The following is a 27,967-nucleotide window of genomic DNA, read 5'->3' on the forward strand; positions in this document are numbered from 1 at the left end:
AACTGTGGAAAATTCTTCAAGAGATGGAAATACCAGACCACCTGACCTACCCCCTGAGAAATCTGTATGCAGGTGAGGAAGCAGAAGTTAGCACTGAACATGGAACAACAGACTGGTTCCATTTCTGGAAAGGAGTACTCCAAAGCTGTATATTGTCACTCTGTTTATTTAACTTATATACAGAGTACCTCATGAGAAATGCCAGGCTGAATGAGCACAAGCTGGAATCAAGACTGCCGGGAGAAATATCAATAATCTCAGATGTTCAGATGATACCACCCTTATGGCAAAAAGTGAAGAAGAACTAAAGAGCCTCTTGATGAAAGTGAAAGAGGAGAGTGAAAAAATTGACTTAAAACTCAACATTCAGAAAACTAAGATCATGGCATCTGGTCCCATGACTGCATGGCAGATAAATGGGGAAACAATGGAAACAGTGAGACTTTATTTCTTGGGCTCCAAAATCACTGCAGTTGGGGACTGCAGCCATGAAATTAAAAGATGCTGGCTCTTTGGAAGAAAAGCTATGACCAAACTAGACAGCATATTAAAAAGCAGAGACATTACTTTGCCAACAAAGGTACGTCTAGTCAAAGCTATGGTTTTTCCAGTAGTCATGTATGAATGTGAGAGTTGGACCATAAAGAAAGCTGAGCACTGAAAAATTGATGCTTTTGAACTGTGGTATTGGAGAAGACTCTTGAGAGTCCCTTGGACTTCAAGGAGATCCAACAAATCAGTCCTAAAGGAAATCAGTCTTGAATATCCATTGGAAGGACTGATGCTGAAGCTGAAGCTCCAATACTTTGGCCGCCTGATGCCAAGAACTGACTCATTGGAAAAGACCTTAATGCTGGGAAAGATTGAAGGCAGGAGCAGAAGGGAACAATAGAGGATTAGATGGTGGATGGCATCACTGACTTGCAGACATAAGTTTGAATAAGCTCCAGGAGTTGGTGATGGACAGGGTGGCCTGGTGTGCTGCAGTCCGTGGGGTAGCAAAGAGTCGGATATGACTGAGCGACTGAACTGACTAAGAGACATTGGTTCAATCCCTGTGTCGGGAAGATACCCTGGAGTAGGAATTGGCTACCCACTCCAGTAATCATGCCCAGAAAATCCCATGGACAGACTATCAGTGAGTGCTGCAGTCCATGGGGCTGCAAAGAGTCGGACACGACTGAGAATCAGACATAACTAAAAGCCAAACATAGGGGAGCGGTCCTAAGATGGTGGAGGAATAGGATGGGGAGACCACTTTCTCCCCCACAAATTCATTGAAAGAACATTGAACGCTGAGAAAATTCCACAAAACAACTTCTGAACGCTGGCAGAGGACATCAGGCACCCAGAAAGGCAGCCCATTGTCTTTGAAAGGAGGTAGAACAAAATACAAAAGATAAAAAGAGACACAAAAGAGTTAGGGATGGAGACCCATCCCGGGAAGGGAGTCGTAAAAGAGGAGAAGGTTTCAAACACCAGAAAACCCTCTCACCAGCGGGTCTGTGGGGAGTTTTGGAATCTCAGAGGGTAACATAAGCGGGAGGAAAAATAAATAAATAAACCCCACAGATTACGTGCCTTAACAGCTTCCCAGTAGAGAAGTAGCCCAGATGCTCGCATCTGCCACCAGCAAGCAGGGGCTGAATAGGGAGGCACGGGCTGCATTGCTTAGGATAAGGACCAGGCCTGAATGCCCTGAGGGCAATCTGAGGGAAGTAAGGTGACATAGCAACCCAAACTGTGGGATAGCCAGAGAGAGGGAAAACAAGAGAGAGAGAGAGAACTATCCCGCGAAAAGCCCTAACCTAAAGGCACTGCCAGGCCGCTCACACAACAAAGGACTGAGCGAATACCAGAGGAGAGCTAGCCAGCTGCAGACCAGCCCATCCCCCGCCAGAGGCAGGGAGGCAGGCAGGCAGCAGCCAGAACCAGAAAGGGGCAATCTCGGCCCCCGGAGACGGTATCCTCTACCAAACTGCGAGCAGGCTCCCAGTTGCTAACCAAGACTTCCTGGGATTCTGGACAGTTGACATCCTCTGGAAGGGTTGCAGCCAGAGATCAGCTCCCCAGTAGACACACAGCACACCTGAGACAGCGCGCCCACTGCACACCCAGGAAACAGAGCGGCTGGGACAGGGGAGGCGATAAGATGCACACCTCAGCTGGGGAGAATGCACTCACCAAGCACCTGCTCACCTGAGCTGCTCGGACCTGGGAAGGGCACAAAACGCAGGCCAACCAAGTCTGCACCTGTGTGGAGTACCCGAGAACCGGAACCTGAGCGGTTTAGACCTGGGAAGTGCACACAACCCAGGGCCCATTTTAGACAGTTCCTCTGCAGAGCAACCCAGAGCCTGAGCAGTGTAGATTGGGAAAGCATACACGCCGTGAGCGGGGGCAAACCCAGTGTGGCCCAGACACTGCGAGCACTCCCCACAGACGCCAGTGATATTTGTTTGCAGTGTTCCTCCCCACAGCACAACTGAACGTGAGTCTAAATAAGTGACCACATTCACCGCCTTGTGTCAGGGTGGAAATTAGACACTGAAGAGAACTGCAAACAGAAGAAGCCAAAATAAACAGAGGGAACCACTTTGGAAGTGACAGGTACAACAGATTAAAACCCTGTAGTTAGCACCGACTATGTTGGAGGGGCCTATAGATCTTGAGAAGCATAAGCTGGAACAAGGACCTATCTGAAACTGAACTGACCCCACCCTGCTTGCAACAGCTCTAGAGAAATTCCTAGATATATTTTTAGTATTATCATTTTTTTAATTAAATTAAAAAAATTTTAAGTCCTCTATTATTCCTTTAATTTTCATTTTTATAACCTACTATTACTTTGCAAAAAAAAAAAGACCCTATTTTTAAGGCAAACTTCATATATTTTTTATAATTTTTGTGATTTTTTTTTTAATATTGTATTTTTGAGAGTCTAACCTCTACTCTAGATTTTTCACCTTTGCTTTTTGGTATGTTATCAATTTTGTACCTTTAAGAACCCAATCTTCAGTACCCATTTTTACTGAGGAGTGTGATTACTGTCTTGATTACTCTGTCCCCCTTTTGACTCTCCTTTTTCTCCCCAGGTCACCTCTATTTACTCCTTCCCCCTTCTCTTCTCTACCCAAATCTATGAATCTCTTTGTGTGTTCCAGGCTGTGGAGAACACTTAGGAAACTGGTTACTGGCTAGATCTCTCTCTCTCCTTTTGATTCCCCCTTTTCTCCTCCTGGTCACCTCTATCTCCTTCCTCCCTCTTCTCTTCTCTGTGTAACTTCGTGAACCTCATTGAGGGTTCCAGACTGTGGAGAGTGCATAGGGAATTGATTAGTGGCTAGACTCCTCTCTCCCCTTTTGATTTCCCCTCTTCTCCTCCTGGTCACCTCTATCTCCCTCCTCCCTCTTCTCTTTTCCATGTAACTCTGTGAACCTCTCTGGGTGTCCCTCACTGTGGAGAATCTTTTCACCATTAACCTAGATATTTTATCATTGGTGTTGTATGGATGGAGAAGTCTTGAGGCTACTGTAAGAATAAGACTGAAAACCAGAGGCAGGAGGCTTAGGTCCAAAACCTGATAACACCAGAGAACTCCTGACTCCAGGGAACATTAATTGATAAGAACTCATCCAAAAGTCTCCATACCTACACTGAAACCAAGCACAACCCAAGAGCCAACAAGTTCCAGAGCAAGACAAACCACACAAATGCTCCAGCAATGCAGGAACAGAGCCCCAAGCTTTAATATATAGGCTGCCCAAAGTCACACCAAACCCACAGACATCTCAAAACTCACTACTGGACACTTCATTGCACTCCAGAGAGAAGAAATCCAGCTCCATCCACCAGAACACTGACACAAGCTTCCCCAACCAGGAAATCTTGACAAGCCACTCGTCCAACCCCACCCACAGGGAGGAACCTCCACAATAAGGAGGAACCACAAACTGGCAGAATACAGAAAGGCCACCCAAAACACAGCAATCTAAACAAGATGAAAAGGCAGAGAAATATTCAGCAGGTAAAAGAACAGGATAAATGCCCACCAAACCAAACAAAAGAGGAGGAGATAGGGAGTCTACCTGAAAAAGAATTCAGAATAATAATAGTGAGAATGATCCAAAATCTTGAAAACAAAATGGAGTTACAGATAAATAGCCTGGAGACAAGGATTGAGAAGATGCAAGAAATGTTTAACAAGGACCTAGAAGAAATAAAAAAGAGTCAATCAATAATGACTAATGTAATAAATGAGATCAAAAACACGCTGGAGGGAACCAACAATAGAATAATGGAGGCAAAAGATGGGATAAGTGAGGCAGAAGATAGAATGGTAGAAATAAATGAAACAGAGAGGAAAAAAGAAAAAAGAATTAAAAGAAATGAGGACAACCTCAGGGACCTCTGGGACAATGTTAAATGCCCCAACATTCGAATCATAGGAGTCCCAGAAGAAGAAGACAAAAAGAAAGGCCATGAGAAAATACTTGAGGAGATAATGGTTGAAAACTTCCCTAAAATGGAGAAGGAAATAGTCACCCAAGTCCAAGAAACCCAGAGAGTCCCAAACAGAATAAACCCAAGGCAAAACACTCCAAGACACATAATAATCAAATTAACAAAGATCAAACACAAAGAACAAATATTAAAAGCAGCAAGGGGAAAACAACAAATAACACACAAGGGAATTCCCATAAGGATAACAGCTGATCTTTCAATAGAAACTCTTCAGCCCAGAAGGAAATGGCAGGACATACTTAAAATGATGAAAGAGAAAAACCTACAACCCAGATTACTATACCCAGCAAGGATCTCATTCAAATATGAAGGAGAAATCAAAAGCCTTACAGACAAGCAAAAGCTCAGAGAATTCAGCTCCACCAAACCAGCACTTCAACAAATGCTAAAGGATCTTCTCTAGACAAGAAACACAGAAAGGGTGTATAAACTCAAACTCAAAACAATAAATGGCAATGGGATCATACTTATCAATAATTACCTTAAATGTAAATGAGTTGAATGCCCCAACCAAAAGACAAAGACTGGCTGAATGGATACAAAAACAAGACCCCTATATATGCTGTCTACAAGAGACCCACCTCAAAACAAGGGACACATAAAGACTGAAAGGGAAGAGCTGGAAAAAGATATTTCACACAAATGGAGATCAAAAGAAAGCAGGAGTAGCAATACTCATATCAGATAAAATAGATTTTAAAATAAAGACTGTGAAAAGAGACAAAGAAGGACACTACATAATGATCAAAGGATCAACCCAAGAAGAAGATATAACAATTATAAATATATATGCACCAAACATAGGAGCACCACAATATGTAAGGCAAATGCTAACAAATATGAAAGAGGAAATTAACAATAACAATAATAGTGGGAGACTTTAATACCCTACTCACACCTATGGATAGATCAACTAAACAGAAAATTAACAAGGAAACAGAAACTTTAAATGACAAAATGGACCAGTTAGACCTAATTGATATCTATAGCCCCAAAACAATGAATTTCACCTTTTTCTCATGTGCACACGGAAGCTTCTCCAGGATAAATCACATCCTGGGCCATAAATCTAGCCTTGGTAAATTCAAAAAAATTAAAATCATTCCAACCATCTTTTCTGACCACAACACAGTAAGATTAGATCTCAATTACAGGAGAAAAACTATTAAAAATCCCAACATATGGAGGCTAAATAACCAACAAATCAGAGAAGAAATAAAAAAAGAAATCAAAATATGCATAGAAATGAACGAAAATCAAAACACAACAATCCAAAACCTATGGGACACTGTAAAAGCAGTGCTAAGGGGAAGGTTCATAGCAATAAGGGCTTACCTCAAGAAACAAGAAAAAAGTCAAATAAATAACCAAACTCTACACCTAAAGCAACTAGAAAAGGAAGAAATGAAGAACCCCAGGGTTAATACAAGAAAAGAAATCTTAAAAATTAGGACAGAAAAAATGCAAAAGAAAAAAAAGAGAGACCATAGCAAAAAATCAACAAATCTAAAAGCTGACTCTTTAAGAAGATAAATAAAATTGACAAACCATTAGCCAGACTCATCAAGAAACAAAGGGAGAAGAATCAAATCAACAAAATTAGAAATTAAAATGGAGAAATCACAACAGACAACACTGAACTACAAAGGATCATAAGAGACTACTATTAGCAACTATATGCCAATAAAATGGAAGAAAGGGACAAATTCTTAGAAAAGTATAATTTTCCAAAACTGAACCAGGAAGAAATAGAAAATCTTAACAGACCCATCACAAGCACGGAAATTGAAACTGTAATCAGAAATCTTCCATCAAACAAAAGCCCAGGACCAGACGGCTTCACAGCTGAATTATACCACAAATTTAGAGAAGAGCTAACACCTATCCTACTCAAACTCTTCCAGAAAATTAGAGGAAGGTAAACTTCCAAACTCATTCTATGAGGCCACCATCACCCTAATACCAAAACCAGATCAAGATGCCATAAAAAAAGAAAACTACAGGCCAATATCACTGATGAATATAGACGCAAAAATCCTTAGCAAACAAAATCCAACAACATATTAAAAAGGTCATGCATCATGACCAAGTGGGCTTTATCCCAGGGATGCAAGGATTCTTTAATATCCACAAATCAATCAACATAATACACCACTTTAACAAAATGAAAGATAAAAACCATATAATTATCTCAACAGATGCAGAGAAAGCCTTTGACAAAATTCAGCATTCATTTATGAGAAAAACCCTCCAGAAAGCAGGCACAGAAGGAACGTACCTCAACATAATAAAAGCTGTATATGACAAACCCACAGCAAACATTATCCTCAATGGTGAAAAATTGAATGCATTTCCCCTAAAGTCAGGAACAAGACAAGGGTGCCCACTCTCACCACTATTATTCAACATAGTTTTGGAAGTTTTGGCCACAGCAATCAGAGCAAAAAGAAATAAAAGGTATCCAGATTGAAAAAGAAGTAAAACTCTCACTGTTTGCAGATGACATGATCCTCTACATAGAAAACCCTAAAGACTCCACCAGAAAATTACTAGAGCTAATCAATGAATATAGTAAAGTTGCAGGATATAAAATTAACACACAGAAATCCCTTGCATTCCTATACACTAAACAATGAGAAAACAGAAAGAGAAATTAAGGAAATAATTCCATTCACCATTGCAACGAAAAGAACAAAATACTTGGGAATATATCTACCTACAGGCTGTTTGAAGCACCATCTTTCCCTCCTGCCTTTTTCCCACCTTCCAATGTACTCAATAAAATTGAAAAATTGTAATGAATCAATTTAAAATATTTTATTTCCTAAAAGCCTTTTTTTTGCCTGTTGTAATGTGCAGGACCCTTCTCCTTTGATGGGAGAGAAACCTGAATCTAGGTCGAAAAGGTTATGTAAAAAGAAACTATAATAAAAGGGATACTCTGCTTTTCAAATCCTTGTTTTCTCTTAATCTAGCTAAGGCATATCCAAAATAAAATGTAAAGAAGAAAAATAAAAATTGTCTTCATGGAAGCAAAAAAAAAAAAAAAAAGAAACAAAAGACATATATATAGAAAACTATAAAACACTGATGAAAGAAATCAAAGAGGACACAAATAGATGGAGAAATATACCATGTTCATGGATTGGAAGAATCAATATAGTGAAAATGAGTATACTACCCAAAGCAATCTATAGATTCAATGCAATCCCTATCAAGCTACTGACAGTATTTTTTAGAGAACTAGAACAAATAATTTCACAATTTGTATGGAAATACAAAAAACCTCAAACAGCCAAAGCAAACTTGAGAAAGAAGAATGGAACTGGAGGAATCAACCTGCTTGACTCCAGGCTATACTACAAAGCTACAGTCATCAAGACAGCATGGTACTGGCACAAAGACAGAAATATAAATCAATGGAACAAAATATAAAGCCCAGAGACATATCCACACACCTATGGACACTTATCTTTGACAAAGGAGGCAAGAATATACAATGGAGAAAAGACAATCTCTTTAACAAGTGGTACTGGGAAAACTGGTCAGTTCAGTTCAGTCAAGTCACTCAGTTGTGTTCGACTCTTTGTGACCCCATGAACCACAGCAAGCCAGGCCTCCCTGTCCATCACCAACTCCCAGAGTTCACTCAAACTCATGTCCATCAAGTCAGTGATGCCATCCAGTCATCTCATCCTCTGTTGTCCCCTTCACCTCCTGCCCCCAATCCCTGCCAGGATCAGGGTCTTTTCCAGTGAGTCAACTCTTTGCATGAGGTGACCAAAGTATTGGAGTTTCAGCTTAGCATCAGTCCTTCCAATGAACACCCAGAACTGATTTCCTTTAGGATGGACTGGTTGGATCGCCTTGCAGTCTAAGGGACTCTCAAAAGTCTTCTCCAATACCACAGTTCAAAAGCATCAATTCTTGGCGCTCAGCCTTCTTCACAGTCCAACTCTCACATCCATACATGACTGCTAGAAAAACCATAGCCTTGACTAGATGTACCTTTGTTGGCAAAATAATATCTCTGCTTTTTAATATGCTATCTAGGTTGATCATAACTTTCCTTCCAAGGAGTAAGCATCTTTTAGTTTCATGGCTACAATCACCATCTGCAGTGATTTTGGAGCCCCCCAAAATAAAGTCTGACACTGTTTCCACTGTTTCCCCATCTATTTGCCATGAAGTGATGGGACCAGATGCCATGATCTTACTTTTCTGAATGTTGAGCTTTAAGCCAACTTTTTCACTCTCTTCTTTCACTTTCATCAAGAGGCTTTTTAGTTCCTCTTCACTTTCTGCCATAAAACTGGTCAACTACTTGTAAAAGATTGAAACTATAACCCTTTCTAACACCATACACAAAAAATAAACTCAAAATGGATTAAAGATCTAAACATATAAAACTCCTAGAGGAAAACATAGGCAAAACACTCTCTGACATAAATCACAGCAGGATCCTCTATGACCCACCTCCCAGAGAAACGGAAATAAAAGCAAAAATAAACAAATGGGACCTAATTAAACTTAAAAGCTTTTGCATAATGAAAGAAACTATAAGCAAGGTGAAAGACAGCCTTCAGAATGGGAGAAAATAATAGCAAATGAAGCAACGGACAAACAACTAATCTCAAAAATATGCAAGCAACTCCTGCAGCTCAATTCCAGAAAAATAAATGACTCAATCAAAAAATGGGCCAAAGAACTAAACAGACATTTCTCCAAAGAAGACATACAGATGGCTAACAAACACATGAAAAGATGCTCAACATCACTCATTATCAGAGAAATGCAAATCAAAACCACAATGAGGTACCATCTCATGCCAGTCAGAATGGCTACTATCCAAAAGTCTACAAACAATAAATGCTGAAGAGGATGTGGAGAAAAGGGAACCCTCTTACACTGTTGGTGGGAATGCAAACTAGTACAGCCACTGTGGAAAACAGTGTGGAGATTCCTTAAAAAAACCGGAAATAGAACTGCTATATGACCCAGCAATCCCACTGCTGGGCATACACACTGAGGAAACCAGAATTGAAGGAGACATGTGTACCACAATGTTCATCACAGCACTGTTTATAATAGCCAGGACATGGAAGCAACCTAGATGTCCATCAGCAGATGAATGGATAAGAAAGCTGTGGTACATATACACAATGGAATATTACCCAGCCATTAAAAAGAATACATTTTAATCAGTTCTAATTAGGTGGATGAAGCTGGAGTCTATTATAAGAGTGAAGTAAGTCAGAAAGAAAAACACCAATATAGTATACTAATGCATATACCTGGAATTTAGAAAGATGGTAACGATAACCCTACATGAGAGACAGCAAAAGAGAAACAGATGTATAGAACAGTTTTTTTGGACTCTGTGGGAGAAGGCGAGGGTGGGATGATTTGAGAGAATAGCGTCGAAACTTGTATATTATCATATGTGAAACAGATTGCCAGTCCAGGTTCGACGCATGAGACAGGGTGTTGAGGGCTGGTGCACTGGGATGACCCATGAGTGGTATGGGGAGGGTGGTGGGAGAGTGGTTCAGGATGGGGAACACATGTACACCCATGGCTGATTCATGTCAATGTATGGCAAAAACCACTACAATATTGTAAAGTAATTAGCCTCCAATTAAAATAAATAATTTTTCTAAATATAAAATAAATAAATAAATAAAATAAAAATCAAAGTTACCTTCAGCTTCATTGAACTCTCACTCAGTGGTATTCTTCCGTTCAGCCCAGCTCTTTGCAGCATTTGCTCCGATGGAAAGGGAAAGCTGTATACGTTGCTTAAAAGTCTTAAGTATGACTCAGAACTACTTGCTGCTGCTGCTAAGTCGCTTCAGTCGTGTCCGACTCTGTGCGACCCCATAGATGGCAGCCCACCAGGCTCCCCCGTCCCTGGGATTCTCCAGGCAAGAATACTGGAGTGGGTTGACATTTCTTTCTCCAATGCATGAAAGTGAAAAGTCAAAGTGAAGTCACTCAGTAGTGTCCAACTCATAGCGACCTCATGGACTGCAGCCTACCAGGCTCCTCCGTCCATGGGATTTTCCAGGCAAGAGTACTGGAGTGGGGTGCCATTGCCTTCTCCCAGAACTACTTGAGGTAGTTTTAAATCTGTACATTTCTGGGCTCCATATCAGTTAAAAGACGCTTGCTTCTTGGAAGAAGAACTATGACAAACCTAGACAGTGTATTAAAAAGCAGAAACATCACTTTGCCATCAAGGGTCTATATAGTCAAGGCTATGGTTTTTCCAGCAGTCATGTACAGATGTGAGAGTTGGACCATAAAGAAGGCTGAGCACTGAAGAATTGATGCTTTTGAACTGTGGTGCTGGAGAAGACTGAAGACTCTTGAGAGTCCCTTGGACTGCAAGGAGATCAAACCCAGTAATCCTAAAGGAAAACAATCCTGAATAATCATTGGAAGGACTGATGCTGAAGCTGAAGCTCCAATACTTTGGCCACCTGATGCAAAGAACTGACTCACTGGAAAAGACCCCGATGCTGGGAAAGATGAAGGCAGGAGGAGAAGGGGGTGACAGAGGATGAGAAGGTTGGATGCCATCAACAACTTAATGCATATGTTTGAGAAAACTCCAGGAGATAGTGAAGGAGAGGAAAGCCTAGTGTGCTGTAATCCAATGGGGTCGCAAGAGTCAGACACAACTGAGCAAGTGAACAACAACAATATTAAACTCTAAGGGGTTTGACTCAGGTTTGGGCTTCAAGATCTACATTTTTCAGTCTTCCTGAGTAATTCATACATTCATTACAATTGTGAATTGCTGCTTTATGATAAGGAATGACTTCCTCTTCTCCAGCTTTTATGAGGTCCTGTTATGTAGCACTGGTCACAGATAGATAGATCTCTAACATATAGTTAAATCCTGACTTTGTTGCCATTGAGACTTCTGGGACCTGCATTTTACTGGGGTAGTAGCCAATGAGACTGGTCAAGGCCCAGTTTTCTCATACCTGGGCTACAGGTGGAGAGCTGGTACTGCACCATCTGTATGTACCAGAGGCACCATGAGGGGCTCTGCAGGGAAGCAGTGCTGAAATACATGGGCTCCCATTTCTGTGCAAGTAGTGCTTTTTCACTGTCAAAGTTTTTGGCTAACCAAGGATCTCAAAAAAACCAAAGAGAAAACATGTCCTTTGCAGTGTCTCTACATTCTCTCCTGAGTTTCTGATAGAAGATGATTTTATTGTGTGGCTTCCTATAAAAATCTTTGTCTTCCTTCCTTCTTTGTCTCTTGGTTCAGTTGCCATGATTCATCATTTCTCTACCCTTGTGCCTCACTCTTACTCTCATTTAAGTAACCTTATTTTCTTTCTGTGGTCTTATTATTTTCACTTTTCTGCCCACAAGTTAAATCAGTTCGTTTTTTACTTTGCCTACTCATCACATTCAAGGGCTGAGCTGTTTGGAATGGAATCTCACCTACCTCCACAGAGCTTTTCGCTATTTCATGCTCTTATGACAAGGTCTCCAGGCAACTGTGAGAAAACTGGCCTATGTGAACTCTCCATTCTCTCAGGATTCTGCTCCAGACAAACATCGTGCAGAGATAACTCAGAAGGTTAAAAGAAGAAAAGAAATCCATGAGAACATCAATGGAAATACCAAAAAAATATAAAAAGGATTAAAAAAATTAAATCCTCAATAAAAACAATAAAAAAAGCTAGCAGAGATTATCAGAATCAACTTTTAGAATTCTAGAAATCATCAAAGGCTCTTTTCCAGAAAAATGACCCTATCTCTTTAAGGACAGGAAGGTTTATAGGGTTTTTACTTGTCCCAGTCCCATCCCATGGTCTCCAGCAAAGCAGTGTCTTTGAAATCTAACAATCTGTGTTCCTGGTACAGGAAAATGGAACTGAATCTCTTTCAAAGCCTCATTTCCAGAAAAACAAAAACTGAAAAAAATGTTACCAACAAATCTGCTCTATGAGAAACACCAGAGGAAGTCGTTCAGGCTGAAATCAAAGGACAGTAGGCAGTAACTCATATCCACATGAAGTGCACTATAAGGGAAATTTAAAAGTACTTAGAGATGAATGAAAAACAATTAACAACATAGCAAAACATACCAGATGCCACGAAAGCAGTGCCTGCATGAGTGCTAAGTCATTTCAGTTGTGTCCAACTCTTTGTGACCCTGTGGACCAGAGTCCAACAGAATCCTCTGTCCATGGAATTCTCCAGGCAAGAATACTGGAGTGAGTTGACATGCCCTCTTCCAGAGGATCTTCCCTACCCAGGGATTGAACCCATGTCTCTTATGTCTCCTGCATTGGCAGGCGGGTTCTTTACGGCTAGCACCACCTGGGAAGCCCAATGAAAGCAGTACTAGGAGGGAAATTTATAGCTGTAAATGCTTGCATTTAAAATGAACAAAGATCTCAAATCAATAACTTTCCACCTTAAAAAAAAAATCTAGAAAACTGGAAAAGAAAGAAAAAACTAAACCCAAAATAGGCAGTGGGAAGGGATTAATAAATATTAAAACAGAGATAAATCAATTCAACATTGTACTGAAGATATTAGTCAAGGCAATTAGGCAAGAAAAGGACCTAAGAACATCCAGATCAGGAATAAATTAGATAGTAGTGATCATTACATAACTTTATGAATAAACCAAAACTACAGATTTATAATTTCAATGGGGAGTTTATAGTATGTGAATTATCTCTCGATTGTATACAAGTGAGTCTCATAGGTCTTTATAAAAATTCTGTTCATTTGCTTACTTGTTTGTTTAAAAAAAGAAAAAAAATACAAAGGTCTGTACTAACCATTTTTCTTTGACTTCTTCCCTTCTTCCTATATGATATGTTATATTATGACTCACTGGTTTCCTTTTTTTTCCACTAGCACATGGAGAGAAACATGAGGAATTAATTACCTTAGGAAGTCCAGATTCCCACACTATTAGTGAGGGACAAAAATCTTCAGGAACTTCCAAAGCAACAAGAAAAGGTAAAGAAAAGTCTTCTGAGAAAGAAAAGACAGCCAAAGAAAAACAAGCACCTCGCTTTGAGCCTCAGGTGGGTGTGATGCTCTTTCTTATCAGAATCGCTTCATAGCTTTAGGCTCCTTGGGTCACTATTTAACCATATCTTTTAAGGAAAAAAATCAAAAAATTCCATCTCCTTGTGTCCAGCAATCATCTGGATACTTTAAATATTTTAAATGCCCAATTCCTTGGACATCTTCTGTAAACAGTCTTCTTTAGTTTAGTATCAAAAAGCATTAATTGAGCTTTTAATATGTAAGATGTTTTGGGGACTTGGATTTCTGATGTTAACATTATACAACCCCTACCTTCAAAGAACTCACAGTCTAATGGAGGAGACTGAAGTAAAAAGAGAGTTGTGATGTTACATATGATATACACAGTGGTAGAAAGGATAGGTACCTCTGCCTAGAGGAATCCTGAACTGAATCAGTGATTAAAGACATACTGAGGCAAAATCCAACACCATCTGGTTTTTTAGTCACTAAGTTATGAGGTTAAGTAAGGGTCAAATGGAGAGGAGCCTTCAAGCCTGGTTAGAAAGGTGGGACTCTACAAGCCAGGGATCCTGATTCCAAATTTTTTCACTGCCTGTTAAGTAATCCCAGTGATTAGGGGTAAGGAGGAGTATGTGGGTGAGAAATTTGAGGAGTACAAGTACAATCCTAAAGATACTCAGATTCAAGCTGTTTAAACACTGAACTCAAGACAAATTATCTTTAAGGACAAAATCTTCCCATCATTGGTGCTTGCAGCTTAGGCTATGCAAGGCTGACGGGTGGGAGGTGGAGCCTTTAAGAACTGTATTGACATGATGAGATTTACATTTCAGATACCTTGATGACTTTTAAAGGTATGAAATTAAAGGCAAAAAGACTAGAGATAGGAAGACCATCAGAAAGCAGTGCAATAGTCCAGACAAAAGAGTACAAGCTGTTTCAGATACAGGTCAAAGAAAGGAAGAAGAGAAATAAAGAACTAAAAAACAAACTGGTCTGAGCTAAGAAACAAACTCAGTATGTAGTTATTAATCCAAAGGGGGTGACAAACAGCAAGAAGGAACAAAGGATATCTCCCAGCTTGGTTAACCAAATAGTATATTGGTAGTAACACACAGAAGTCGCTCAGTCATGTCCGACTCTTTGCGACCCCATGGAGTGTAGCCCACCAGGCTCCTCAGTCCATGGGATTTTCCAGGCATGAATACTGGAGTGGGTTGCCCTTTCCTTCTCCAATTGGTAGTAAAACAGACACTAAAGAAAAATGAACAGATTCAAAGATGATGACTCCATTTTCCCATACTCCAGTCATAGAAATACCTGTCCACTTGCATTTTCAAGGTGTAATTTCTTAGTTCTTAGTGTATACCTTTGGAAACATTGAAAGGTAAATAACCTTAACTTAACTTCCACTGGTGACAAGGGGAAACTGAGGGGCTGGTGGTGCTTAGGGTGCTGCTCTTCTGTTTGCGTTGAAAGCTCAGCTGTTGCAAGCCAGCTCCAGTCCGATGTCGATGCCAGGAAGAGGAGAATTACCACTGTCACAAAAGCAGTTTCAGCCTGCATCCCATAATGCAAATGGTCTTTTGAAGAAGTAGAGAAGCAAGCAACTGTATTTCTTAGGCCCACCTCAGCATTATTGGAGGATAAGCCACATCAGTTTACAAAGAGGATTTCGTAAAAGCAAAATGAAGTGTAAACAGACCACAATGAAGCGCGTACTTCAAGTAACACTGGTACTCTACAAGCAACCAAGGTTTATATATTAGAATCTTGAAATTTAGCATTTGTGCTCCTAAGGGACTTAGAAAAGTGAGCATTCATATGTCACCCTTGAACTTTGTTTCAAAGGCTGTTTTGGCAATCAGAATGAAATGATTTCATGTTTAGCTCAATAAAGCAAGTTCTCAAATATTAAGAAAAGTATCCTACAGTGGCCAATGAAAACAGGTAAATGTTAAGCAAACTGCCAAATCTCTGAAAAAATAGTGTTAAATCAGCAGAAAAGAGAAGTCAGGGTATAAAGATGAAGGAAGAGTAAACAAAGTCGTTTTCATAGCACAAATTGTTTAACCACAAAATTTGGAGAGTCATTCTATCTTTTATCAAATCATATTAATTCATGCCTGAAAGGTGAGGGGAAAAGTCTCAAAAAAAAGAAATAGACATTTCCAAGACAAATCATAAATTGAAAATAGAAACACTGAAAAGAGAAAATACAGTTCTTCAGTTACTGGTGTCCTGACTTGTAAGAAGCTAGACTCAGAATCTTCTTTATATGCTGTGGACAAGCCTGTAGGTCCAAGTGGGTCACTTGAGCTTCCTCTAGCTTCTATTAATACTAAGCTAAGTATTGCAAACTCTCTTACTCATTTCAATGAAGGTGGATGAGCTTTAGTGTAGGTAGTTATATTGGTGTACTCGTTACCAAATTAAAGTATGATTCAGTTCCAGGAAGAGGCAGTTAAAAGTAAGCAAGACTAGGAGCAAAGACAAAAAAGGAGAGAAGAAAAAACATTTATCTCTTCAATAAGAAAAAAGTGCCAGGATAGGTATTGATGACAGAACCTGGGCATTCATTCAAGCATTAAGAACAACTGACCCAAAGCTCTGCATTAATGGATTGAAGAAGTGACTTTCATCTTCAAAAATTTCCTTAGGGAAAAGGAGTGGCTGCCAAGGAAAGAATTACTCCATATTTTTTAGGACTGAGACAAATTGAAGATGGCATTTTACAGACTGTATTTAGAAAAATGTTGGCTTTAATTTAGCTACATGAATCCAGTGAAAGGAAGAATTTGCACAATTGATGATGGAGGAATAAGGGATGTGACAACTCTTCAGACATTACGGAAATCAGTTGAACTCACACACAAGCCAGTTTATCAGTTCTTTGGTTGCATTTGTGGTGGAAGTACAAGCACCATATTAGCTTCACATTGGAATCATTTCATATGTCCTTGCGTGAATGTAAGGAACTCTGTCAAAAATGAAGATAGGATGTGTTTTCACAAAATGTATTTGTTGGAACCGTCAGAATGAATTGGAGCCCTGCATTTTATGATAGTCAAACTTTGCGAAATATTCTTAAGGATAAAATGGGATACACACTGATGATAGGAGTCGCAAGAAATCCCAGAAGTCTTAAGGTAGCTGCAGTAGGTACCACGGTAAACAGAGGGATAATGCCCACAGCTTTTATTACTAGCTCTTAGTAGTTGGAAGGCTGTCAGTATAAGATGTGGTAGGCCACCAGAGCTGCATCTGCTGCTTCAGGCTACTTTGCAAAGTGTGCATTTGGAAAATGATCTTCATCAAGAGGGAAGTTTGGTTCCAACTAACCCCTCAGTATTAGCAACGAATGAGTGTAAATGTCTTTGGTCAGACATCCGATTAGCGTGCCTAGGACATGGAATATTGGGCATTGGACATTATGAGAGTGATGTGAGAAAAACTGTGACATACACACATTTGAAAACCAAACTGAAGTTATCAACAGTGCTACAGATACAGAAAAAACCCGTATAATACTTGATGTTCTGTTATTTCCTGTTACTACTTTAGATTCAATCCCATAATGTGTAAACACTTAACTCTAGATGAAAGCTGAAACAAAAGGCTAGATAAGATTCAGGTAAAAAGATTGAAGTCCATAGAAAGAAAATAAGGAAAAAATGGAAAAACTTGCAGAAATATTGTCCAAAAAATTTATTCAGAAAGCTAATGATTGGATAAAACTAAAAATGGACATGTGTGAAAGCCTTCTGTTCTCTTCCAAACTGTGAGGAATGCCTGCATATTCTCCGAAATGAAAGTCTGTTCCGAAGATACATCAAGTTTAGTATGGAATTGTGGGATTCAGCATGAGGTAACTTTCAAACACCCAAAAGTTCTAGGGAATCCTGAAAAAGATGATGTTTAGACCATCATGTGAAGTACAAAGGGTATGTTTGCTTTCAGAATTCATATGGGAGTTGGGTTTTATGACATTAATAATGAACTAAGTTTTAGGAATCTTAATATTGTGCTAGTTGATTTTAGTAGCTTTTGGTATGATACTGTTGGTTGTTTGAAAATTTATTAACATATGAACCAAACATCATACACTTTGCATTTTTGCTTTAGTCACCAAAATCATGTTGGATTTATTTGATCACTGGTCTTATTTCATATGAAGAAGCTAATCTCTTCCTAAATTTACATTACTTATGTTCTCACTAGCTGTATTCTGCAGTCCAAATGTTGCCTTTTAGTGTAATATCATCTGAAAAAAATGCAGAAAAATGGAACATTCTCTATCAAATTACAATTATGTTTGAAATGTGAAAGAATCAGATGATGTTTTCTATTTGAAATGTGTTTCTTGCAACATTATGTGGCTCAAAAATATAGATGAAGTTCCAATCAACCACTTTTTTTTGCCTTGAAACTTCAAGATAATGTTGAGTGTTAACTTTTCTAAATGAAGCTCCAGTTTATCATTCACTGATATAAAATCAATTATTTGAATTTTCTGAGAAAATAGTCCTATCATTAACAACTACAACAAAACTATTCCACGTTAAAGCAAACAAGCTAAATTCAATCCATAAATTCTTACAGACACGTGGCCTTCCTTAGTTCTTCAAAGTGTTCCCTTCCCTAATCAAAACTTTATCCTGGAGAAGGTTCTTAAAGACTTATTTATCAAGCAGTATGAAAGATGGCAAGAGCTTATGTGCTGTGCTTTAGAAAGAACAAATAAAAGAATTTCCAATTGTGAGATTTAAATTTTCATCAGAGTAGTAAAGGAATATTGTAGAAAGCTAGGAGATCTTTTTGGTAACATTAAAACCAAACTGCTTATGAAAACTTTATTCAGTGGCCCCACCAATCTCCACTTCCCCATCTGCATTATGTAATATGGATAATTGCCATTGTCTCAGTCTTATGGAAAGTGCTAGAAACCACATCAGATTCAAGCTCCTCTCCCTACCAGATTGCTACCCATAAGTCTCAATTTTTTAGACATTTTCAAGTCCTATGACGATCATCTCCCAGCTTAAGGTACATGAAAGTGATCCTACAGGACATCAAAATGTTATCTTTCATAACAAATGTATATCAATATATACAGACTTGGAAATAACTATTTCTGCCCTTATGTAAAGAGATGGTATGAATGAGCCTAAGTGGAATTTAGAATTATTTATAGTTTTCAGTTGAAATTTGCATACAATGAAATACAGCAATATTAAATATACACTTCAGTGAGATGAATTTTGCCAAGTGCACTCATCATGTACCTATATATCTCTGTCAAGGTTTAGGTTATAGCCCATGTCCATAAGCCTAGCAATTCCCCTAAACCTCCCCACAGTGGATTATGTCATCCCCACACCTCTCCCCCATACAAGTTTTTCCTGTCCTGGAATTTCATACAAATGAATCATACAAGATGTACTCTTCTATGTTCAACTTCTTTATTTCAGAATATTGTCTGTGTGAACTTCAATCACACGATGGTGTGCATTAATAGTTTATTACTTTTTAATGTTAAGTAGTGGTCCATGTGATCTTCCCAGGTGGCTCATGGAAAAGAATCTGTCTTCCAAGCAGGAGAGGTAGGTTTGATCCCTGGATTGAGAAGATCCCCTGGTGAAGGAAATAGCAAGCCACTCTTGCCTGGGAAATCCCATGGACAGAGGAGCCTGGTGGGCTACCGTTCATAGGGTCGCAAAGAGTCTGACACAACTTCCCGACTAAACAACAACAACAAAGTAATATACTACAGTTGGTTTATCCATTCATCAATTGACAGATGTTTATATCGTTTTCCATTTTCTGGCTGTTATGAACGAGGCTATAATAAATGTTCTCTTCCAAGTCTTTTTGCAAGTACATGTTTTCATTTCTCTTGGGTAAACTACTTAATACTGAAATTATGGATCATAAGGTAAAATCTAGACCCTCTTGAAAGGAAGAAAGCATCTGACCCAAACTTTTTTACTGTGCCTTGTCAGATGTGCGCTGCCCACCCTCAACAAGACGACCCAAATAAACCCTACTGGATTCTGAGGCTGGTCACTGAGCACAATGAAGCGGAATTTTTTGAAGTGAAAAAAGATACAGAACGAGCAGATGAAATCCGAGCCATGAAGCAAGCCTGGGAGATGGCGGAGCCAGGAAGATCAATCAAGGTTATCTGAGTTTGAAAAATTGTCCTTTACCTTTCATTCCTGGGCGTGGTCTGAAGGAAGAGCCATATTGGTGAAACCACAGCCTTTAGGAAATATCTGAAATTTTGTCAGACATCAACTAACTAAGTATTAAGACCACATTTGGACACATTGTGAAATGTTATTAATACTATCTGGATACCCAGATGACTTGCGAAAGCAAAGCACATTATGGTACCATTATGGCCCAAACCTTAGGTCACCTTGTTCTTTCACATCATCTGAGATTAACACTCTGTGTCCTTAACACTGCCAACTAAAAAAGCATAAAAATGTCTAATACGTGCTTTCAAGTATTCTGAACATGCCTTAGATAAAGAAGAAGCATGCACTGCCCTTGTGAAATACAGGTACTTTATGATTCCCCCTCTCTCTATTTTATATAAGAATCATTGCCATAGTGAAACATTGTTATTATATATGTTTCATATCCCCAACTCAGGGTTATTGAGACAGACAAAAACAGTTCAGGAGCAATTGGATCTAAGCTGGCATGCCCAGTGTCTAAGTTTTAGGACTGCTTCTTCACTAGTTCTCACAAATCACTGTCAAAATCATGAATGGTTCAGAATTTTTTTCTTTGATGATTCGTAAGAGCTGGCCTGGACCAGACTGCCATATTCACTGACATTTCCCCTTGTCACGAGTACTGTTGAGATGGTGTTTCCTGGACTATGTGTTGATGCTGTCTGTCTTTTAGGCTGCCCAGGCTCGTCTCCATTATCTCAGCCAGTTCATTAGGAAAACGCCTGATGCTGAGTGCGTGCCTGTGTCTGAAAGCCAAATCAAAGCAGGGGAAGAAGGTCAGTGGGCCCTGTCCCAGCTGCCCCAAGCATGGAGCCGTTACCTGCACGTCTTAATAGCTAGTCAACAAGTCATGCTTGCTAAAAAGAAAAAATTCAGAATCTGTTTCCTTATGGGATTGTAAAGTCATGGACTGTTCAATAAGAAAATAGGTTCTGAAGCATTTTCTTTTTACCAAGCAGATGTTCACTTTGTCCCCAAGTAGATATGATTTTCACCACTTAAGAAAAGATGAAACCAGAAATAAGGGTGCAGTCTGGTTAGAAAGTAGCAGTATATAAACTTGAAGGCAGGGATACAACTATAAATCTGGCACTTTTCTAATCCCAATAACAATAAATAATAGCAATAAGAATCATAGTAATGAAGTTAACTACTTTTATTGAGCGACTTGCTTGGGTCTGGGATTATGAAATACTAATCAGGTGCTGTTGTTTAGTTGCTAAGTCATGTCCAACTCTTTGTGACCCCATGGACTGTAACCCACGAGGTTCCTCTGATCATAGGATTTTCCAGGCAAGAATACTGGAATGGGTGGCCATTTCCTTCTGCAGGGGATCTTCCCCAGCCAGGGTCAAACATGCGTCTTCTGCATTGGCCGACAGATTCTTTACTTCTATCTCATCTACTACTCACTTCATCCCACTGATATATAATATTATTTCCAACTTACCAGGACACAGACCCAGAGTAACTTTCTAAATTCACAAGCTACCAAGAAACAGCCAGCAAGCAGACAGTGCTCTTTGTCACCCAAGAGTCTTCCCACAAATACTCATCTGCCTACATCTATCACCGCACTGCACTGTCCAGGGAGGCTAAAGACATTCACTTCACAAATTGTGCTTTTCCACTTTCACATCTTTGGGAGTATAACTCAATAACTGTTATAAAAGTAATGTTCCATAACTTTTCATATGAAAAGTATAAACAATAAATTTCATCCTAATCCTGTTTTTCTGGGGTGGGTGCAAAGTGCTTTTGCTTATTATCTGACTTTAACCTATGGCAACTATGAGGTACACCTTACTATTTATTCCTATTTTATAGCATTTAGAGACAAAAACTCAGAGTGTCACCTTATTCTTCCTACATCATATATCTAAAAATTGACAAAAATTTAAATATTTCTAACTCTTAAAGTACTCATTCCTGTAATAAGTAGAGTCTAATGTAATGGCTTTCTGGGTAGCTCAAACAGTAAAGAATCTTCCTGCAATGCAGGAGACCTGGGTTCAGTTTCTGGGTTGGGAAGATCCCCTGGAGAAGGGAATGGCAACCCACTCCAGTATTCTTGCCTGGAGAATCCCATGGACAGAGGAGCCTGGTGGGCTACAGTCCTTGGGGTCATAAAGAGTTGGACATGATGGAGTGACTAATACTTTCACTTTCTTTTCAATATAATGTTAGGAATATAAAGGTGAATAGAATACAGTCCTTGTTCATTAAGCTCTATATTTTATTATTAAGTTTTTAAAAGTTATGTTAAGTTTATGTAAAAGAAAATTTATTGCACTGAATACTTGTTAAAAATGGCAAAGAAGATTATATTCAAGGCCATTGTAAGAGGAGAGAGATTGAACTCAATTCTGAACACAACACAAACAACTGAAGACTTATAACAAGCAGGGAACTAATGAAAAAATACCTCTATGAATTTGACTAGGTATCAAGGGTCGGGGAAGAGGAGGATAAGAAGTTTAATTAGATATCAGTGGTGGGGAGATTCTCAAACTAGTTTAGCTGGATTCTTTGCTAAAACTGGGATTCACCACCAGTTAAGGACAAAGCCAAGTGGAGAATAGAGCTCAGAGAAGGCTGACCTTATCATGTAAACTACAGTTAATAAAGACACATATTTTAATTGAACAGCTTGATGTATTTTCACATACATGTATACTCGGGAGCCACTGTTCAGATCACGATAAAACATCCCAGTCAGATCAGATCAGATCAGATCCATCGCTCAGTCGTGTCTGACTCTTTGCGACCCCATGAATTGCAGCACGCCAGGCCTCCCTGTCCATCACCAACTCCCGGAGTTCACTCAGACTCACGTCCATCGAGTCAGTGATGCCATCCAGCCATCTCATCCTCTGTCGTCCCCTTCTCCTCTTGCCCCCAATCCCTCCCAGCATCAGAGTCTTTTCCAATGAGTCAACTCTTCGCATGAGGTGGCCAAAGTACTGGAGTTTCAGCTTTAGCATCATTCCTTCCAAAGAAATCCCAGGGCTGATCTCCTTCAGAATGGACTGGTTGGATCTCCTTGCAGTCCAAGGGACTCTCAAGAGTCTTCTCCAACACCACAGTTCAAAAGCATCAATTCTTTGGCGCTCAGCCTTCTTCACAGTCCAACTCTCACATCCATACATGACCACAGGAAAAACCATAGCCTTGACTAGACGGACCTTTGTTGGTAAAGTAATGTCTCTGCTTTTGAATATGCTATCTAGGTTGGTCATAACTTTCCTTCCAAGGAGTAAGCGTCTTTTAATTTCATGGCTGCAGTCACCATCTGTAGTGATTTTGGAGCCCAGAAAAATAAAGTCTGACACTGTTTCCACTGTTTCCCCATCTATTTCCCATGAAGTGGTGGGACCAGACGCCATGATCTTCGTTTTCTGAATAGTCCTCTTCATTCTCTTTCCCAGACTTTTCCTTCCTCAAAGAAACCATTCGTCTGATCTCTATGATGATGAATTAATTTTTCCCATTCTTGAACTTTACATATTTATGTATTCTATATGTCTTGTTATTTTTGTGTGTGATTTCATAGAATGCAAGGTTTTTTTAGTGCTGTATATGTCGTAGTTAGTAGTAACATCTTCGAGTGCCATAAAAGAGTCATAAAAAGTTCCATGAATTTTGATAACAAAGAGTCTATACCCATCAGGGAGCATGCTGTGGAAGAAGTGGCAAGCAGGCAAGGGCATGAAGGATCTAGCAAAGTCAACAAACAGTGAAAGTGGAGGATCTTCCCCAGCAGGGAAGGAAGAGCGTGATCAGAGCTTACGGAAGGAAAACATCAGTAAGTATTGCCCTTATTGGTAAGGTAAATCCATGTTTTGAACACAAATTTGTCCACTATATATATACAATATATTCCATTATATTATATATAGATAGATTGACTGACTGATTATTCAGTTGCTAAGTCATGTTCAACTCTTTGCAACCACATGGAATGCAGCATGCCAGGCTTCCCTGTCCTTCACCATCTGGAGTTTGCTCAAACTCATGTCCATTGAGTCAATGATGCCATCCAACCATCTCATCCTCTATCATCCCGTGCTCTCCTGCTCTCCTGCCCTCAATTTTTCTCAGCATCAGGATCTTTTCCAATGAGTCAGCTTTTTGCATCAGGTGGCCAAATATATGTGTGTGTGTGTGTGTGTGTGTGTGTGTGTGTGTGTGTGTGTGTACACAACATCTTATTTATCTATTCATCAGCTGATGACACTCAGGTTGCTTCTATATTTTGACTATGGTAAATTGTGCTGCTATGGAACATGTGCATTTGAGGTGCATGTATCTTATTTGAAATAGTGTTTTCATTTTCTTCAGCTATATACCCAAGAGCGGAATTCAGATATATACCCTGGAGTAGATCATATGGTAGCTAGAGCCTCCAGACTGTTTTCCACAATGGGTGCACCAATTTACATACTCACCAGCAGTGTACAAGGGTTCCCTTTTCTCCACACCCTTGCCAATATTTATTATTTATAATTTCTTTGACAATAGTCATTCCAAAGGTATGAAGTGATACCTCATTGTGGTTTTGATTGGAATTTCTCTGATGATTAGCATGTTGAGCATCTTATAATGTGCCTATTTGTCATTTGTATGTCTTCTTTGGAAAAATGTATATTCAGGTCTTCTGTCCATTTTTAATCAGATTTGTATTTTTTTGATATTGAGTTATATGAGCTGTTTATATATTTTAGATATTAACCCCTTATGTGGGTATAGTTTGGGGTAATAAGGAGGGGTCACAAAACAGAGAGGACAGGTAAAAATGAGTAGGGATGGAAGATCTAGTGACCAAAGCAGCCTGTCCTCAAGCAAAAAATTCTTCAAAGAACTCTTAAATATGTCTTATTATCATTTTATTTTAATATAAAATGATAAGTTTAATTATGTACCATCAAAAAGAAATTTACTTACCCTCCCACCAAAAAGGGATGTGCTACTGTGTGGTTCTAGTACATCATATGGCTCTGAAACCCTGTTGTATACCCCGGATACTGCTGCTGTAGCAGCCATCCTGCTTCAGAATCACAGGTCCAGTTACCTAGCTGTTCTCTGGAACTTTGTGTGTTGCTCCCACCTCTGCTGTTGGTGCATCACAAATTGGCCCTCTCTCCTGAAGACACCTTACCCATAGAAGACTGTAGACCCTGTGACAGCTTTACATGCTCTGGGCTTTACATTTGTATACATATACACAGATACATTGGAGAAGGAAATGGCAACCCACTCCAGCAGTCTTGCCTGGAGGATTCCATGAACAGAGGAGCCTGGAGGGCTACAGTCCATGGGCTTGAAAGAGTCAGACATGACTTGGTGACTGAACAGCAATATATGTGTGTGCCGTGTTGCTCCAGTTGTGTCCAGCTCTTTGCAACCCTGTAGACTGTAGCACGCCAGGCTCCTCTGTCCAAGGGATCCTCCAGGCAAGAATATTGGAGTAGGTTGCCATGCCCTCTTCCAGGGGATCTTCCCAACTCAAGGATCAAACCCACGTCTCTTATGTCTCCCGCATTGGCAGGCAGGTTCTTTACCACTAGCACCACCTGGAATCCCCAAATAGCAACATACATATACATATATGTATATTTATTTACTCATTTGTTTGTGACTCTTCAAATACTACCCTACTCTTGCTACTATCTTCATATATAATAGGTAACTTAGAACAACTTCCTCCATAATGCCAGAGGACATGTAAACAATATCATTATTGATTTCACATCCAAGCATTTTTTTTGCAACACCAAGCCATCATCAAGTTCGAGTGCCAACTTGGGTTTCAATTTCCCTATTATTTCTGGGGGCCTTGGAAAGTGCCTTGGTCTTTATTCCCAAACTTTTCTCCAGGCTTTACAATAAGTTGATGGATCTTCCCTTGTGGCTCAAGATGGTAAAGCGTTTGCCTACAACGCAGGAGACCCAGGTTCAATCCCTGGATCAGGAAGATCTCCTGGAGAAGGAAATGGCAACCCACTCCAGTATTCTTGCTTGAAAAATCCCATGGATGGAAGAGCCTGGTAGGCTATAGTTGATGGAATCGCAAAGAGTCGGACACGACTGAGCAACTTCACTTACTCATTCTTCACCATTCCTTTTAAATGGTTATTTTCTTACTATCTACAATGAAAAGTTTTCTGCTGATTCTGTTGCAAACTGAAACTTTTATAGGATACAATAAAATGATCCAGTGATGAGTAGTTGCTATAAAAATATTTCTAAATGTGCACTCTCAAGACTCATCCCATAGAGTATCTGTTTGCAGCAGGACAGCACACGCGGGCACACACACACACACACACACACACACACAGACTCTTTGAGCTACACTGTTATGGAGGTCCAAGTCCATCCTCTGCTTACACCTTATTTTGTGCACACACGCTCTGTCGCGTCCAACTATTTTGTGACCCCGTGGACTGTAGCCTGCCAGGTTCCTTTGTCCATGGGATTTTCCATCCAAGAATAATGGAGTAGGTTGCCATTTCCTTCTCCAGGCGTCTTCCCAATGCAGCTATCAAACCCATGTCTCCTACATCTCCTGCACTGTTAGGTGGATTCTTTACCACTGTGCCACCTGGGAAGCACCTTATTCAGATACACTTTATTCTGATACAACAGTTTTACAGATGAACATGAAGATTAACCTTCTTGGCCCCTTTTACATCCTCTCTGTTAAAATATATATTATTTGGCAGGATGCAAAAGAACATAAACATCTAATTAATCAAAAACATTTTCTTTCCAATCAAAGTGAGCAGAGTTGGCGTCTTAACAATACTGGATGCTTGGGGCTGGTGCACTGTGACGACCCAGAGGGATGGTATGGGGAGGGAGGAGGGAGGAGGGTTCAGGATGGGGAACACATGTATACCTGTGGCAGATTCATTTTGATATATGGCAAACCAATACAATATTGTAAAGTTAAAAAATAAAATAAAATAAAAAAAGAAACAATTCAAGTTTGAATGCCAAAAATAAATGCAACAAAAGTAGATATGTTCCTAAGAAAAACACTTGAACTTTAGAAATCTAAAATCACAGAGTAACCATAATGAAAAAATAAGTTATTAACCACTGGTTTCTAGAAGAGTCCTGTTGTATATAAGATGCCAATATTTTAGGAATATTTTATCTAATGTTATAAAGTGAAAAACATGACTGAATTTCTGTTTTATTGATGGAGCAAAGTTGGGGTTTGTAGTATGGTATTCTTTTTTCTTACTTGTATCCTGCTGATAAAGGCATACTTTTGAAAAATGAAAAACTAATTTGATGATATTGTTTTTCATGCTTATAAAATTTTGCATTAGATTATATTTATGAATGAATAATCCCTTTTAAAAAGTTTTTATGAATTAATCACTTTACAATATTCCTGGAGACTTTTACAACCACATGTGAAAATCATGATTAAATGGTCAATGGGAGATTGGGATTTTTTGCATGACACAGTGAAAACTAGACCTAGCCTCTCCCAAAAAGCAATGATCAAATGGAAAAGATTGATTTAGAAATATTTCAAAATTCTGAAGGTGTACAATTAAATAAAATATTTAACAAAAATAAAAACAAATTAACTTAATTGTATGATTTTCCTATCCTGTAAAAATAATCATGAACTTAGTGACTTAAAACAATGCAAACTTTCTGCAGATATCAGTTCAGTTCAGTCGCTCAGTTGTGTCCGACTCTTTGTGACCCCATGGACTGCAGCACTCCAGGCCTCCCTGTCCATCACCAACTCCCAGAGCCTACCCAAACTCATGTCCATTGAGTTGGTGATGCCATCCAAACATCTCATCCTCTGTTGTCCCCTTCTCCTCCTGTCCTCAATCTTTCCCAGATTCAGTGTCTTTTCAAATGAATCAGCTCTTCACATCAGGTGGCCAAAGTATTGGAGTTTCAGCTTCAACATCAGACCTTCCAATGAATGTTCAGGTCTGATCTCCTTTAGAATGCACTGGTTGGATCTCCTTGCAGTCCAAGGGACTCTCAAGAGTCTTCTCCAACACCACGGTTCAAAAGCATCAATTCTTCGGTGCTCAGCTTTCTTTATAGTTCAACTCTCACATCCATACATGACTACTGGAAAAACCATAGCCTTGACTAGATGGACCTTTGTTGACAAAGT

General features: G+C 39.4%; 1 protein-coding gene and 1 pseudogene across 3 annotated transcripts in view; both read left to right on the forward strand.

Annotated features, from left to right (window-relative positions):
• Window positions 1-27,967, forward strand: part of ADGB (androglobin) — a 190,460-nt gene that overhangs the window by 152,846 nt on the left and 9,647 nt on the right. For 2 of the 3 annotated variants that reach the window (XM_027551777.1, XM_027551778.1), the window contains exons 30-33: window positions 13,421-13,593; window positions 19,564-19,740; window positions 20,480-20,582; window positions 23,477-23,611. In XM_027551777.1, the coding sequence (XP_027407578.1) occupies window positions 13,421-13,593; window positions 19,564-19,740; window positions 20,480-20,582; window positions 23,477-23,611 (588 nt within the window). Of the gene's footprint in view, window positions 1-13,420; window positions 13,594-19,563; window positions 19,741-20,479; window positions 20,583-23,476; window positions 23,612-27,967 lie in introns of those variants that run through there. The other variant, XM_027551779.1, reaches the window with a different exon arrangement.
• Window positions 13,823-18,182, forward strand: LOC113898859 (annotated as a pseudogene).

The sequence above is a fragment of the Bos indicus x Bos taurus genome, chromosome 9 (assembly GCF_003369695.1).
Source record: "Bos indicus x Bos taurus breed Angus x Brahman F1 hybrid chromosome 9, Bos_hybrid_MaternalHap_v2.0, whole genome shotgun sequence".
NCBI lineage: Eukaryota > Metazoa > Chordata > Mammalia > Artiodactyla > Bovidae > Bos > Bos indicus x Bos taurus.